Source organism: Lissotriton helveticus, chromosome 3_1 (assembly GCF_964261635.1).
Source record: "Lissotriton helveticus chromosome 3_1, aLisHel1.1, whole genome shotgun sequence".
In the NCBI taxonomy this organism is placed as follows: domain Eukaryota; kingdom Metazoa; phylum Chordata; class Amphibia; order Caudata; family Salamandridae; genus Lissotriton; species Lissotriton helveticus.
In genome coordinates, this window is record NC_136061.1 from 539,107,384 (window position 1) to 539,122,954 (window position 15,571).

General features: G+C 46.0%; 2 protein-coding genes across 6 annotated transcripts in view; one reads left to right on the top strand and one right to left on the bottom strand.

Moving 5' to 3' along the window:
• LOC144822660 (uncharacterized) overlaps positions 1 to 15,571 on the top strand; it is a 422,286-nt gene that overhangs the window by 86,090 nt on the left and 320,625 nt on the right. The window lies entirely within an intron of this gene.
• The window catches only part of HECW2 (HECT, C2 and WW domain containing E3 ubiquitin protein ligase 2), a 1,154,081-nt gene that overhangs the window by 58,590 nt on the left and 1,079,920 nt on the right, over positions 1 to 15,571 (bottom strand). For all 4 annotated transcript variants that reach the window (XM_078680421.1, XM_078680420.1, XM_078680424.1 and 1 more), the window contains one exon: positions 7,800 to 7,946. In XM_078680421.1, coding sequence (XP_078536547.1) covers positions 7,800 to 7,946 — 147 coding nt within the window. The remainder of the gene's footprint in view (positions 1 to 7,799; positions 7,947 to 15,571) is intronic.

Here is a 15,571-nt window from a genome sequence, read left to right on the forward strand (position 1 = left end):
GTTGCAGAATATATCCGCCATCCTTTCTAAGCAGAGAAGTTTCCATAGTTGTGAGTGCCAGACAGAGAGGGACGGAGCTGTATTCTTTTTCCAGGCTGCTGCAATAGTTATCTTCACAGCACCTCTGCAAGACCACATAATGGCTTCATCAGCCCTGGTTTGATGTTCATGTGAGGGATCCCGAAGAGTCAGTAGACCCTCCACAATGGTCGGTATGGGGTACACCAGTTTGATTTATTTTTTATTTTTTATAAAATGTTCCTTCCCCAGACGGTTACCTCAGAATACTGCATAATGGGGAAATGTAGTAAGGGGGAAACTGGCTATATATGTGCACAAAATGTTCTGAATAAATTGTGCCCATCTTTAACCACCACACAGAATAAGATGCCGACCGATGACAGTTCTACAGTTCATTCACAGTGGGAATTCTGAGCAGAGGGGAAACCTTGGTATTGTCAAGTATCAATGGTGCCCATGGGTAGAGGGACTTCATTTTTTTTTGTTTGAATATGTTTTTATTAGTCCAAAAAGCAGAGATCAAGCCAGTAGACAGTGCATATACAGTGGTGGGTAGAGGGACTTCATGAAGATCTTTCCTTCAATAAAGATTATTTTTAATAAGTTTCTGAATTATAAAATATTCCTGTTTCAGTGATGTCACTGAGACTGAATGCCCTTAAAGTACTTCGTAATTTTTTACCCGATTGAAATGTTCTGTGCCTGTGCCTGGTTGTGAACTCTGCCTGTATGTGCTTAATTGCATGTCCTTTTAGGTCATTTGGTGATGTGTACGTTAACAATGAAGCAGGCTAGGGTGTGGAACTTTCTAAAATAGCTACTTGTCCAAGAGATAAGGGGCCCGATGTAGGTGGCTCATTACCGGTCGGTAAACCCGAAATTCGGTAAAATTCAGGCTTACCGACCGGTATTGTGCCATTTCCAATATAGGTGATGATTCGGTAAATACAGAATCGGTATTTACCGATTCTGTATTTATCGAATCATTATTTACCGAATCGGGTATGTAGGAAGCACATTTAAGAGTGCTTATGTGCTTTAAGGATTCGTTATTTACCACCAACTACAAGTTGATGGTAAATATCGAAAACCTTTGTAAAAGCAATTTTGTGCTTTTTTAACAGTGCCATGTGACAGACATACATGCCCTTAGGGCATGTATGTGTGCCACATGTGCACACATGCACGATTCGGGGGTGCAGCAGGGTGTCAATGTGACACCCTGACACCCTTGAATGTGTTCCCCCTATTACCGATTCGGTATTTACCATACCGAATCGGTAATAGTGAATGGCTTCCCATTCATTCCTATGGGCCTCCAGGCCCATAGGAATGAATGGGAATTACCGAATCGGTAAATACCGAATCGGTAATACCGAATATTACCGATTTGGTAAAATTTACTGAATTTTTATCTACATACTATTTACACATTCTGAAATACCGAATCTGTAATATTTTAGAATTGGTAAATAGGGATTACCTACATATGGCCCAAGATGTTTAAAAAATTAACCTGTCCCGTCAAAATATCCACTTTTCTCCTTCAGTACCATAGAGTGAGAGTTCTTATTGGGTCAGACCTCTAATACTACCCTCTCAGATTACACCAGACAGTTCTCATACCATGTCAGGGTTTAGAGTCAAACAGCCCTCCTATTATTGACAATCTCTGCATGTGCAGTGGCTTAGTGAATGTATGGGCTCTGTTTAGGCCAGATTACTAATCATGGTAGGGCTGTGAATATGCTTGTGCTTTCATATGCAAAATTTCTTAACATCGCAGAGTTCTGAATATATCATTGTTCTTACTTTACTCTACTTTCTGAGGAGAGTTCTTGAGAATTGCAGTGTCACGTTTAATGCAAATTAACAGACATTTTTACATAATGTTACTATAAATAAACCTATAGAATATTTGTGGTCTTTAACAGCTAGGTTGACATGCAACTGCATGTCAAGCAATCCCCTCCTTCTTTACAGCCTGATTTGCTCCACTGGGCACCACTGTAAGTCTTGGTCAAATCACTTTTTACTGCACCACAACTCTCTTGCGGCATCCCTGGCTGCCGCCTGCTCGTTTGGATTATCGCTTTATGGTTCCGTCCTGCCTGCGGGATTATGCATGCTTGCATATAAAGAAGAAAGGCACAATAGTGGACATATACAGAATACTCTAACAACGACTGTGCTTGCACATTTTACAACTGAATGAACTCAGCAAGGTCCTGCCAGAGTAAAAATGGTATAGGTCCAAATCTCAAAGCTTTAAACATCTGTATGTTTAGTTGACACATGCAAAAGTTGCTTTTGCACTCGTAAAATGATTTCTTTTTATTATGACTTTTGAGTGGGTAAATCTAATCACAGGGTCTGGGAGGGGTTGTAAAATGTTAATCTGGGGTGAAATGCTGTGTGTGTTTGTGCCCCCGTATTAGACTTACACATTATGGATATTCACAAACACCTCTACAAACTCTTTTCCCCTTGGGAAAAGTTAGAAACGTATTCCTAACGAGCATTTGCATTAAAAAAAAAATTACTTGTGTTTTATACAGCGCTGACTTGACCCGTTAGGGTATCAGAGCGCTTTACATGGCTAACAGGTTGTATACAAATAAGACTTAGGTTGGGGGCTGGAACATTTGGGATAAAAACAAGTGCCGACATTTTACAAGAACGAAGGTCCAAGAATATAAGGGTGGAGTGCCAGAAGGTGCCGGGTGGATAGCATCGGGTCAGTCCAAGGTGTAGTAGTAATAGAATAAAAACAAGGTCGCTGAAGATGAGTGCAATGCAAGAATTAGGAGAGGAATTTGCCCATTTGGAAGGTTTTGGCTTCCTTTTTAAAACGTGCCAGAGACTGAATTCTTCTAATGGCGGGCGGGAATGAGTTCCATATTCTTGGTGCGGCCCCAGAGAACGCACAATTATAGCCTTTTTTATTTCGAAAGCGCAGAGGCTGGAGCAGGTCTCTTGAGGACCAGAAGTTTCTGGCTCCTTCGGACACCACAGGCTTGTGGGCGAGAAATGTAGGCGATTTGGTGTATAGAGCCTTGTGAGTAATACATGCCAGTTTTTGATGGATTATGGCTTCAAAAGGAAGCCAGCTCAGAGCTTTCACATGTGGTGAGATGTGGTCAAATTTTTCTGAACCTGTTAGTCTGGCGGCGGCGGCATTGAGGCAGGCTTTTAGGGGGGCGAGGGAGATCTTGGGAAGTCCAGGATGGGTAGATCATCCATATTTGAGTCTGGAGATAACTAGTGCATGGACTGCCATTTTTAGGTCGGGAGTGTCAAGGAAAGGTTTTAGTTTTCATAGATAGGTCAGGTGAAACCTGGCGGTTTTGGCCATCGAGTTGATGTGGTCACGCATATTCAAGCTGCTGTCCAGGGTTATTCCAAGGGATTTGGCAGAGTCCACTATGGTCGGTGAAATGCAATGCAATCGGTCTCGCCTTTGGGACCTTATATGTACTTAGCTATACAGCACATTAGCCTGGGTGCTGAAACATCTACTGTTCTTTATCATGGAGGGAAAGTAAGCACCAAACTGTGTGACAAGCCAGGTATGGAACACATGGAGAGAAATATTGCCTTTCAGCTGGAAATGGTATAGTCCAAAGCTCTGTTTTTAATATAAAATCAGCGCCTTCGGTGGTCTTATCACTGAAAATACAAGATTTGATCAAATATTATTGTCTACAGGTGCCTCTTGGAAGACAATTTCTATGGGCTGGAATCTAGAGAATGCTAAAGTGATTCTGGTATTTTACTGACCTCTGCTGATCATTTTCTATCAACACCGTTACATAGAGGAAGTTGAACTAAACAAAAAGTCCCTAAGCGGAAGCAGATAAGTCCTAGGGCTGATCTCTAGAGCCCACAGAGTACATACACATATAAGTATATACTAAAGTATATACAAGAGGTCTTGAATGCTCGACCTTAAAAGGGAAGGGGTGTAACATTTTCTAGGATGGGATGGGGTAAGAGTTTTCTACCAGGGAAAATAAATTTCCCTGGTTGTCATAAAACCCCATAAAGTTAGCATGTTAGCATGCTGCACTTGCTTGGATGATTTTTTGCAAGAACAAGCATACTCTAGGACCATGCTCTGAACTGATGTTAAATTCACAGAGTCTCAGTTGAAATAGTCGAGGCTCCTGAAATTTGGGGGGGTGACGGAGATGTATACTAACGCATTTCGGCAGACATTCGGCCTGGATCACCAAATCTGTTGGGTTTTTTTTCAATAAAAGCACCACTTTATCGGCAGTGCGTGTGGTTTTCCACACTACAACATTTTGCTGACTGATAATACGGGAACTCCAATTACCAATTTCCAGTAAACAGTAGTGAGTGCTACATGTACCATACATGTTTGTGTCCTCATTCACATTTATATCTCACTAGTAGGATGATGCTGATGTGGTTCTCAGAAATGTTATGTCAGTTTCTTTATAGGCAATAAGTGCCATTGGCTTGTGTGATATTTTCGGTGTTTGTTGTCCTTGAACTCCAGATTGCAGTTCTTGCAGGTGACTCATTTCAAGTGACCTGCTTTTTTACATTTTTACTGGTGCTCACACGCTCAAGTAAGCGATGTACAGGCTTTCCGTTAGGTCAGACATATTACTCTATGTGCTTTGCCACTATTCAGATTGAAACAATATGCCCTACGTTTCTGCACAGGATAAATCCGAAGTAAAACCTGTTTTTTAGCTCAAATGTTCCCCACAAATTTGTATAGCCATCGCTGAATTGATACCAGTGAAAGACAAGAAGTTATCTTTTACATTTCTTTCATTCTTAGGGGGCGTACACACCACAATCAATTATCATGGTTGGCTAAGTCTTTGGTCATCGTCTTTATGGAGTAATAGTCTGAAATGTTTCATCGCTTGATGTTGTAATACCTTGAGCACGGATCTTACTCACAGTTGTAGCCTTTCTTCCCTTTACCCATTCAACACAAGCTAACATCCACACTTTCTTTGTCTCTTAATCCAAAAAGCCAAAACCTTCTTTAATATCGGAAATAACAAGGAAAGGAGCTAGAACTATGACAATTCGTTAGCACGGATAAGTATGTTCCCAGTTCTGGGCTCTTTCATTATCATTAAGCCATCATTTGTCCTTTAACCACTTCGTCATACCGTCACATAACTCCTTTGCACACCACCATCTGTGCACAAAGATCTCAGCCAAACTTATTTTCATCTTCTGATTCTACTTAATTCCTTTGCTTTGATCTCAGTCGTTTGTCAGAATATCTTTCTAACTTATAAACAGGGTTCTACTTGCAATGTCACTTTAATAATTAGTTTCAGAATAGATGGGAAGAGAACAACTGCAATGATACTCTTTAATGCTTCTTAAGCGGCGAACATCCAGGCAAATGCAGTCCGGTTAGAATAGGCGTACCATTCTGGAGGACATATGTGGCCAACACTAACCAGTCCTATCGACAGAAGACATTAAAAAATACAACCTTGACTTTTTCCCTGGAGGACTTCTTAGAAGGATGGAAGAAATATTAGCTAACACTGGCTCTGGCAACAGAACGTGGCTCCCGAAAAAAACACATACTGACATTGGTAATGGTAAACCAGTGATCATCTGGACCAGCGAGCAGGTCCCTGGGCTAGCTCCAACTCCGCTGCTTTAGGCCAGGCTCCCCACCCGGGCCTGACCACTCAACTAGTCAGTCTTAATCACAGCCTAATCGCTGCTCACCTGTCCACGTTTTCACCCCTAATCTTTTGACTTTTGCCCCCTTCCATCCCAGTAACTGTTTGACTTTGCCTCCATTAGTGACTTTTGCTTCCTTCACTTACTTTAGCCTCCATCATTGACTCTTGCTTCCTTTACTGACTTCTTGCCTCCTTTATTTGACTTTTGCTTCCTTTACTGACTTTTGCCTCCTTATATTGCCTTTTCTTCTTCAGCATAATTCGGTGACTTCTCATTCTCAACATAACCTAAACTTTTACTCTCCTCTTTTACCCTGCTAATCTGCCATTCTCAAACGCTCAACCCGCTCAATCCTCCTACCACTTCTGCCTACTCTGCACCCCACCTAGCATGCCGCTAACTCCCAGGAACCTACTTAATTGAGGCCGCAGCATGACCCCATTTAGCAGGTCCCTTGGCCAGCTCCTCCTCTGCTGCAGGACAGGCTCCCCGCCCGGGCCTGACCACTCAACTAGTCAGTCTTAATCACAGCCAAATCGCTGCTCACCTGTCCACGTTTTCACCCCTAATCTTTTGACTTTTGCCCCCTTCCATCCCAGTAACTGTTTGACTTTGCCTCCTTTATTGATTTTCGCTTCCTTCACCGACTTTAGCCTCCTTCATTGACTTTTGCTTCCTTTTCTGACTTTTGCTTCCTTTACTGACTTTTGCTTCCTTTACTGACTTCTTGCCTCCTTCATTTGACTTCTGCTTCCTTTACTGACTTTTGCCTCCTTCTATTAACTTTGGCCTCCTCTTCTTCCCCATAATTCTGTGACTTCTTGTGTCCCCATAACACTGCTTTTTCTCCCCGCTCAATCCCCCTTTTCTGCCTTCTCTGGACCCCACCCGGAGCGCCGCTCAATCCCTGGAACCTACTTAATGGAGGCTGCAGTGCGGCTGCACCGCTGATGGGCTGAAGGCGAGCCAAAGGCAAGCCCGTCTGCCCTGATCTGCACCTGGACTGCACCCCACACCAGAACCCCTGGACCTCCACCCACCCACAGATACTCCAGCACCAAGATAACAGCCCTGAACACAGGACGTCGCTGCTGCCGCACAGCCCCATGCTCATCGGCAGGACGTTTCGCATGCTGCCAATGCCACTTCTCTTGCAGCGTTCGCGCTCTCCATTGGTCACTCCACACACACACACCGCCGAGATCTGGGACATCACCTCCTCTCTTAACCCCGATGTCACCTTCTTCCCCGAGATCTGGCTCAACCCAGCATCATACATCAAAAATACACAATCATTCAATAAAATTATACACATCATAAAATAGGTTAAAACCGATATCGTAGGATTCTCTCAACTGTTATACATTCATATCACAAGTTGTCAAGTTTATTTATGATGTTTCTATATATGAAGTGTAATGTTTTTGTTTTATGACAAGAACTACAGTAAGAACATTTTGTACTAGGAAATATTTTTATTAAATGAGACTTCTTTACATACAATGGTGTTCAGTGTTTAGATAGAGGATTGACTGCGTGTAAGGATACATTAAGATCTAATAAGATCATACAACATTAATCATTGAGATCTAGGATGAATGGCACAAAAGGGACTCCTTATTGTTTTTATTATATACAGACCCTGTCCCTTTTTGGGTGGAAGGGCACCTCTGCTATATTGTAAGGCCATAAGTGGTAGGACCACACCCACAGAACACACAAGGAACCTCATCATTATACTTGACAACAAGCTCACCATGAGGAAAAAGATAAATGCAGAGTCCTCAGCCTGCTTACTCACTCTCTGCATACTCCGGAAAATCTTCAAGTGACTCCCACTACACGTGGCGAGTTGAAAAATCAACTTCCAGGTCAGTCAATGTCCACACCTGATGGAACTTTCAGTGTGGACTGCTCTAAGATGTACACTGTTACCACAGCACTTGCAAAGCAAATGAAATTCTCCTAATACACGTATTTAGTTGGAAAATCCAAACTAATGGACCTCAACATTTTTACGAAAGTGCAGTTGCACAGAAGTGCCTTTTACTGTTATTGAAAGGACGGAACCAATGTCTTACCTCATAGAAGCCACGCACTAGGCTCTCTGTTTGCTGCACTACCCCTCTCTCGATCCTCCACTTCACCATTCGTTCAATGTACTCCTTCTTGTTCTTTTCAGTCACAGGGATGTTAGCGCCTCCAGGTTTTAATTCCCGCTCAGTTATCTGTGATATGCACAAAGAAAACAAGCTTATTGTTATTTGTTTTTTGTAAAAGATATTTTTGGTAGGACTGCACAAGTACATAAGAGATCAGCATATATTTGGATTTTTCCATCATGCCTGGAAGTAGCTTCCCAGGAAATCTAGTACAGATTTACAAGGTACAATAAAGCATATCCATACCCACATGTCGCCCTTTCCAGCTCAACAAGGCAGATCACTTAATCTTAATCATAAATGAATGTGTCCTTAACTGGTGCTCATGAAAAGTGCCGGTGTTGAGTACAAGAAACCACCAGCTCAAATTAAGCACTGCTTTCAGGCAAACACTTGCCTCAAGCATGCCATCATCCCGGGCACTCCACCACGCACACGCTCAATCAGTCTTCCCATTCTCATCCCCGGATCCTGATCCCTCCGACCAGGAGGAATCATGACTCCCGGGATTTTTAAACATCTCCACCACCTCCGTCCATAGAGGGCTATTGGTCCCCTTTGTAAGCCCCGCGCCTCTTCTCTGGAAAGCGCCTGATCCTCTGCCCGAGCCCACTCCCTAACAGCGGTTTCCCACCATGCTATCACTGGCCCTCCCGCAGACTTCCATGTCATCTACCTCTCGGCTAATATAAAAGCTAAGTCAAGGAAGCTGTTTCCTACTTTCTTGGGTGTTGGGCGGGGGAACAAGCCTAACAAACACACTTTCAGAGTGCAAGAAATATCACGGTTCAGTGTGGCATTCAATCTTTGCACCACTGCATGTCAAAGAGGACCAGGTCATGTGGCAGAAGTCTGCCTCCACAAGCGCGCAGCGAGGGCTGCATTTAGGCTCTTCAGGGTGAGGTACGTTTGGTACAGGTAATTTAATTGGATAACTTTAAACCAGTTATTACAGGACACTCTACAACCTAGTTCCCCAGAGAGCCATAAAGAGTGGGTCATCGCCTCAAAAGTGAGGAATTGCCAAGTGGGCTGTTCACATGTTTCTACTAGGATTTCTAGAGGCATCAGTGTGGAGGCCTCATAGCAGTCACCCACTGTCACCAATCCCACTTCTGCCCATGCTGTCAGTTGTACTGCCGTGAAGAAGGTGGGGGGCTCCCCCCCATAGGAGGCCCACCAATGAAAGTGATGGGGCATACAAGGGGCGCACCCTCGACTTCCAGACACTGCGCTGCCAACACCAGAGTGCCATCATCAATTGCTCCCCAGCCACTCGCTATAGCAGATGGGCAAGAAGCTCCCTCCCAACCACCCCCTTGGTTGGGAACCATCCCCAGGTGTCCTAGCTCTGTCACATTGGTGCCATCTAGCCAAAGCGTAATCCACTGAAGCTGGGTAGGCAAGTCTTTTAATTTGAAATCCGGCATCCTCAGGCCCCCTTCCAAGATTGTTTGCTTGATAATGTCTAAGGACACCCTGGGCCTTCTTCCATCCCAGAAGAGTTCTCTCAGTAATGCGTCCAATTGCTTAAACCACTGGGCCGACAACCAGGTTGGGAGATTGGTGAAGAAATAAAGCAGTCAGGGCAACATAATCATTTTGGCCAATGCTATCCATGCCATCAATGGGGATTCGAAGAGAGCGCCAAAGACTACACTTCCCTTCAGGAAGTGCACCACTACCCCAAAGTTGCCCTCCTGCATGTCCTCCGGGAATGCTAAACCTGGCTTCCCTGGAACCAGAAATTTGAGGGAACCCAACTAATCTCCAGCAAAAAAGTTTCTGGTCTGTCTGCGTTGAGGACCAATGGGAAGACAATGGTCTTTTCCAGGTTCCACTGTGGCCCGATAGTTCCCCAAACTCATTCAAAAACTGCAACATAGCCGGGGGTCATTGACCAGGTCGGCCACGTATAGCAGTAGGTTGTCAGCCTAGAGCAATATCAGGTGTTCAGAGTTGCCTACCCAGATACCGCGACTGCATCCTCGCAGTCTGCACAGTTCTGAAACGGGCTCAGTAGCTACGGTGAACAGGAGTGGGGACAAGGGGCACCCCTGCCTGGTACCCAGGCAAACCTCAGAAAGATCATACACTATCCTACCAATACAGAATCGGGCAGTAGGGTTGGTGTATTAAGACTGGTTCCACCCCACCCAGAAGGCCCCCAACCTCATCCGGGTCATGACGGCGTATAGGTAGGCCCAGCTGATGATGTTGAATGCTTTTTCCAGACCTACAGTCATCAGGCCTGCCCCGGCTTCGCCTTCTCGCCAGGAAGTGAACAGTTCTGAGTACAGGTGGCGTAGGTTAAGGGAGATGTTAAGCTGTGGGATAAACCCACACTGGTCAGAATGGACCAGCACATGCACATACTGGAGAAGGCCTGTAGCCAATATTTTACTTAGGCTCCTGGAGTCCATGTTTAACATGGACAAAGAGCGATATGCCAAGGAGGCGTCCCATGTGTAGTCGTCTTCTGGAGTGGAACAACTATTGCAACCCTGGTAGTGGCCTGTAATTCTCTTCATTTTTTAGTGCCTTATTGTACATGTCGGCTAAGCGAGGGGCTAGTGACCCAGCAAACGTAGAGTACAACTCCACCTGCAGGGCATATGGGCCTGGTGTCTTCCCCCTTGCCATGTCCCGAATGTCTGTTTAATTTCTTGAGGCATAATGGGACCTTGCAATTCTTCTGCAACGATCATCATCTGGGGCCAATATGCAAGGGGAGCTAAAAAGATGTCCACATGGTCTCTCGGCACTTCGGGTTGCCTCCCATAAAGTCCCGTATAATATTCCCAGAGGGCACTGCTAATCTCCACCTGGGTATATACCAGACGCCCATCAGGCAAGGTCACGCAGGTGATGAGGCCCCTGTATGTCAGGATGCACCAACTAGGCCTATAATTATGGCAGCAAAGCGTCCCCAAAATAAAATGGTAGCATCCTTGACTTCTGCCAGCCTGGTCCTCGACCAAGGGTCTGTGTCAACCTGATTGCCCATATCATTGATGGCTCTATTGAGAGATGCCAGTTCATGGTCAAGCTCCCTCCAGACGCCCACTGTCATACAGATACAGTGTCCATGGATGACCACCTTCAAGGCCTCCCATTCCACAAAGCAATCAGAGGCCGTGCCCTGGTTATGGCAAAATAGTTCGAGATGGCATTTTGGAGACCCTTGCAATATGTGTTGTCTTCCAGGGTGCTGTGGCAAAGGCACTACATTGGTGTCGCTGGTCTAGCCATGCTCAGTTATTGTTATTGTTATTTGTAGAGCGCATGACTTCCCAAAGGCATCCCAGCTTTAGCAGAGATACAGGGCAGGTCGCAACAGCTTAGTAGTTAGGGTTTTGGAAAAATCAGGTTTTCAAAATTTTACGGAAAGGGAGGAGTTTGAGTTTTGAACATAAATGGAGGGGGGAGTGTTCCAGAGCTTGGAAAGACCGGCCACCACTTCTCATCCTATTGATTTTAGGGACCAAAGCTAGGTAGAGACTGAATGATCGGAGGCATCTGTTTGGATGGTAAGGGCCTTTCTTCCAGAAGGATTTATGAGCAATACATAGGGACTTGAATTTTATTCTTTCCACAATCGGGAGCCAGTGCAAGATTTTCAAAGGTCTTACAGAGTGGCTGTTGGGGATCTTAAGAAGAATACGTGCTGCACAGTTTTGAATGACTTGCAGTTTGTTTGTGGTTGCTCCTGGAGCTCCTAGATATGGAGCATTCCTGTAGTCAAGGCAGGAGAGGATCAAGGCCTGGACCATGAGTCTCCTTGCTGATAAGGGATAAAGCGGGAGGACTTTGCGGAGCATCCATAGGATGCCATAACAGGATGCAGCCAGTTTCGTCGCCTGATGATCACATGTGAGTGATCGATCTAGCCACATACTGAGACTTTAGATTAGATTTTTGGGTGTGAGCGGGGAGCCCTAGACAGTTTGGCCATGCTGGATTGATATCAAAGATGGGTGAGTTGCCCAGCAGCATGAGCTCTGTTTTCTCTCCATTCAATTTGAGGAAGGAGAATTCCATCCATTTGGCAACTCTCTCCAGGCAGGGGCTTAGGCAGGGCGAGGTGTTCTCTGGATGATTTAAGGCCACCACTAATTGCGTGTCATCGGCGTAGGTGATAATTTCTATCCCGAAAGGGAGGACAATCTGCAAGGAGGCTCATATAGATATTAAACAGTGTCGGGCTCAGAGATGAGCCCTGAGGTACGCTGTAGCCAAGTGGGATCCGGTTTGAAATGTTATCTCCTTCAAATACTTGGAAGGTCCAGTCCTCGAGGAAGGACTGCAGCCTGGTGATAACACCTGATAATCTGACGTTCCTCAGTCTGTGGATCAGGAAGTCATAATTAACTGTGTCGAAAGCGGCACTGAGGTCCAAAAGGATGATAGCTGTCGAATCACCTGTGTCGATAATCTTTTTGGCCTTTTCAACCACTGCAAGTACCGCAGTTTCGCTCCCATGTTGGGGGCGGAACCCGGTTTGCGAGGGGCGAAGTATGTTGTGAGATTCGAGGAAGGTGGAGATAACTGAATTAACATGATTTTCTAGCATTTTCTGATCCCGGGAAGGAGGGAGATAGGCCGGTAATTTCCAAGAATGTCAGGGTTAAGACTGGGTTTCTTCAATAGCGCTTTCACCATGGCGTGTTACCACAGTGGCAGTTCTAGTCCGGTCGAGATGGAGGAGTTAATCAGCTTCAGTACATCAGGAGGACTACTTCCCCAACCTAGATAGGAATTGATGGGATGCCGGGTAACTGGGAGAGACGGATTTTACTGAGGCACAGATGTTCCCTTGGAGTGTCCATACCCATCAAGGGAATTTCCTTGAGAGAATGCTCACCGGGCAGCTGGATTTTCAGAAGCTACTGATTATGGTCCGAGATAGCGCTGCCTAGATAATTGATACAGTGAACAAATTGACAAAAGAATGCCGAGCACAAAACCTTATCTTAGTGGACATGGAGATTGATAGACTAGAATAATAAGACTAGTCCTGTTCCACTTGTCCACTGAGGTGTCATCTAAGGTAAGGACACTGAGCATTTGCCAGAATGGGTCCCTGTATCAGATTCAGAACTGTGTCTTTTGGTGAGGCCTGTCGCTGCCAACAGGGCCGCCACCTTGTCCCTTTCTGCTTGGGCTCACATTGGTTTGCATTCAACTGAACCTGGAGTCGCCTCCATGGTCTACTGTTATCCGCAGTTTGGCAGGAAACAGGAGGGAATACCAGACAACGAGTTCTCGTAACAACCGCTTAACCTCCAAGAAAGAAGATCTTTTGGTCTGCACTGCCGCAGTGAAGTTAGGGAACATGGTAACCGCAGAAATATCCACTCAAAATTGCCCACAAGTGTGGACTTTCTAAAGCAAGAAATTCCTATTCCAGTTATTGAGCAGCCTAGCCACCAGTCTTGGTGGATGTACCAGGGCAGGGGGTCTCAAAGGCACACGGTGTGCACAGTCAAGGGCGAAGGGAGTTTGTTTTACAGGTGCCACCTGAATTGTCATCCAGGTTTCCAGATATGCAATCATGTTGTTGCCTTCTACTTCCTTAGGCAGTTCTACGATTCGAACATTGTTGCACCAGTTTCGGTCCTCAGCATCTTCCATCCTACTATCCAGAGTTTTCACACGTTTGGTAAGGTTGGTCAACTGTTGCTGCAAGGACTGTTGTGCTGGATTGAGCTCCTCAACTGCCACCTCCTTCCCTTTGACCTTATCTGCAAGCTTACGATGGTCTGTCCGGAGGAGGCAGTTCCTCTGAAACACCGCCTATGTGTGCTGTAGGGAGGTCTTGGAGTCTGCTATTGACGCCAGGATTTTGTCCATGGTCTGCTGGAGGGCTGGGGGAAACTTGCTCCCCACCACTCACTGTTGCTGTTTTGTCTGCCATGTTCACCTCCCGCATTCCAGTAGTTGCCTGAGTTTCTTTCACTCTAGTATTAACCATAATGGAGTGCCCCATGGCAGGCAGACAGCGATCAACGTGTCTCCCCAGCAGTCTGGAGTTAAAACCCAAATTCGACAGAGGGAGCCCGCCTCTGGCCCTGCACAGCTAATCCCAGCATGGCCATCACCTTGCGAAATCTTGGTTAAAGTTCAAGGAACGCAATCCCCAGGAGGGCCCATCCCCAAGTTCCCAGTGGCCCCTCCCACATCTCAAATAGCAGTCCCATTGAAGATCCACGAGGATCAGGGCCTCAACATCGATTTCTGGGTCCTAGGCCATTTCCTGGCCATTCAAAGGTAACAGGAGAGGAGCGCCCTATGGCGCCAATGCTCGGGTCCAACAAGCTGGAGCAAATGCACCTGTTGAGCCCCCTACTGATCATGCACCCTCTCAACCGCAGGGTGGAGTCACCACTAGTCGAAGGAGTAGGAGCACTCCCTCACCCCTAGGCGCATCCACAGAGTCTCACAATCTCCACTGGCCGAAGGGAGGGCCAAGGTCACACCTCTATGCCCAAAAAGTTAATCCAAAGTCAAGGGAGGCCTCCCACGAGAGATGCCATGGTCGTAAGGCATAAGGGCCACTGCCAAAGTCCAGCTGCCCAGTCCAATTAAAGGGAGGGTTGCAAGGTCCACTAGTGCACCCTGTCCAAAACCTGTTGCCACTGGAGGCCCGACTGACAGGCTGTGGTGCAAACAGAAGGTCCACAGGCATGCACTCAGAGCCCGACAGGGCAACTGGATTCTCTGCAGCTGCAGTGCCAAAATACAGTTTCCCCACCTGTGTGGTCTCTCTCAGGTGCACCGTGCCCCCACAGGTGCCCTCCGCCTCTGCTCATGTGGGCCTCGATGTAGGCTCGGTGTGTCTCCAGTCTCAGACATAGGCCAGATCCCCTCCTGCTAGTGCTCAGAACTGCTGCAAGCACTCCAGTAAAATGCTCAGCAACACCAACTCGGGCCCAGGAGCAGATTGCCACATCATGCATTACAAATCATCTGTGCTGGAACTCTTTCCAGGCAGCTTTCTCTTCCCAAGGCTCTGGGTTGATATGCGCCAGCCGCCATATTGGAATCCTCATAGCGCCCTGTAATCCACAGTTATCTTGGCCTCCAGGCGACATGCTACCTCAACAGCGCCATCCGCATTCTCAGCTGAGGGGGGCAGGTCCAAGGGGGGTCAGAGCCACTGGATGTGGTTCAAGATGGAGCCAGATGGGGAAGTGCACATGGGAGTTGCGCCAAGACACTTCTCACTCCATCAGCATTCGGCCGCGCCCCTCGAAAACAAGCTTATTGTTTGTGAAGGATTAGTGGTGCAAAGCAAATAATGTTCTCCTCCTCATTTATTTTGCAGGGATCCTTACAATGTGCCAAAGTGGAACAAATGGAACACTTTCGAGGAGATTGAAAAGAAGTTCCAGAAATACCGATTCCATCTTATGTCACTCTACCTAAATTCTTTAATTATTTGAGGTAAACCCTACAGAATGGGGGCAAATCATGAGAAACCTGAATTGTTGGGGTCCAAAAACAAAAGCATCTCCTATTTCCAGAGAGTTCCACACTCCCATTTAGCAGCTGCTCTGAGATGGATCTTCCAGCTACACAGAGATAGGGTGGTCCTTAGAACCAACCCAAAATTCCTTCCAAAATTGTTTTCATCTTTCCACCTCAATCAGTCAGTTGAATTATTAATTTTCTTCTGCAACCAGATTCAG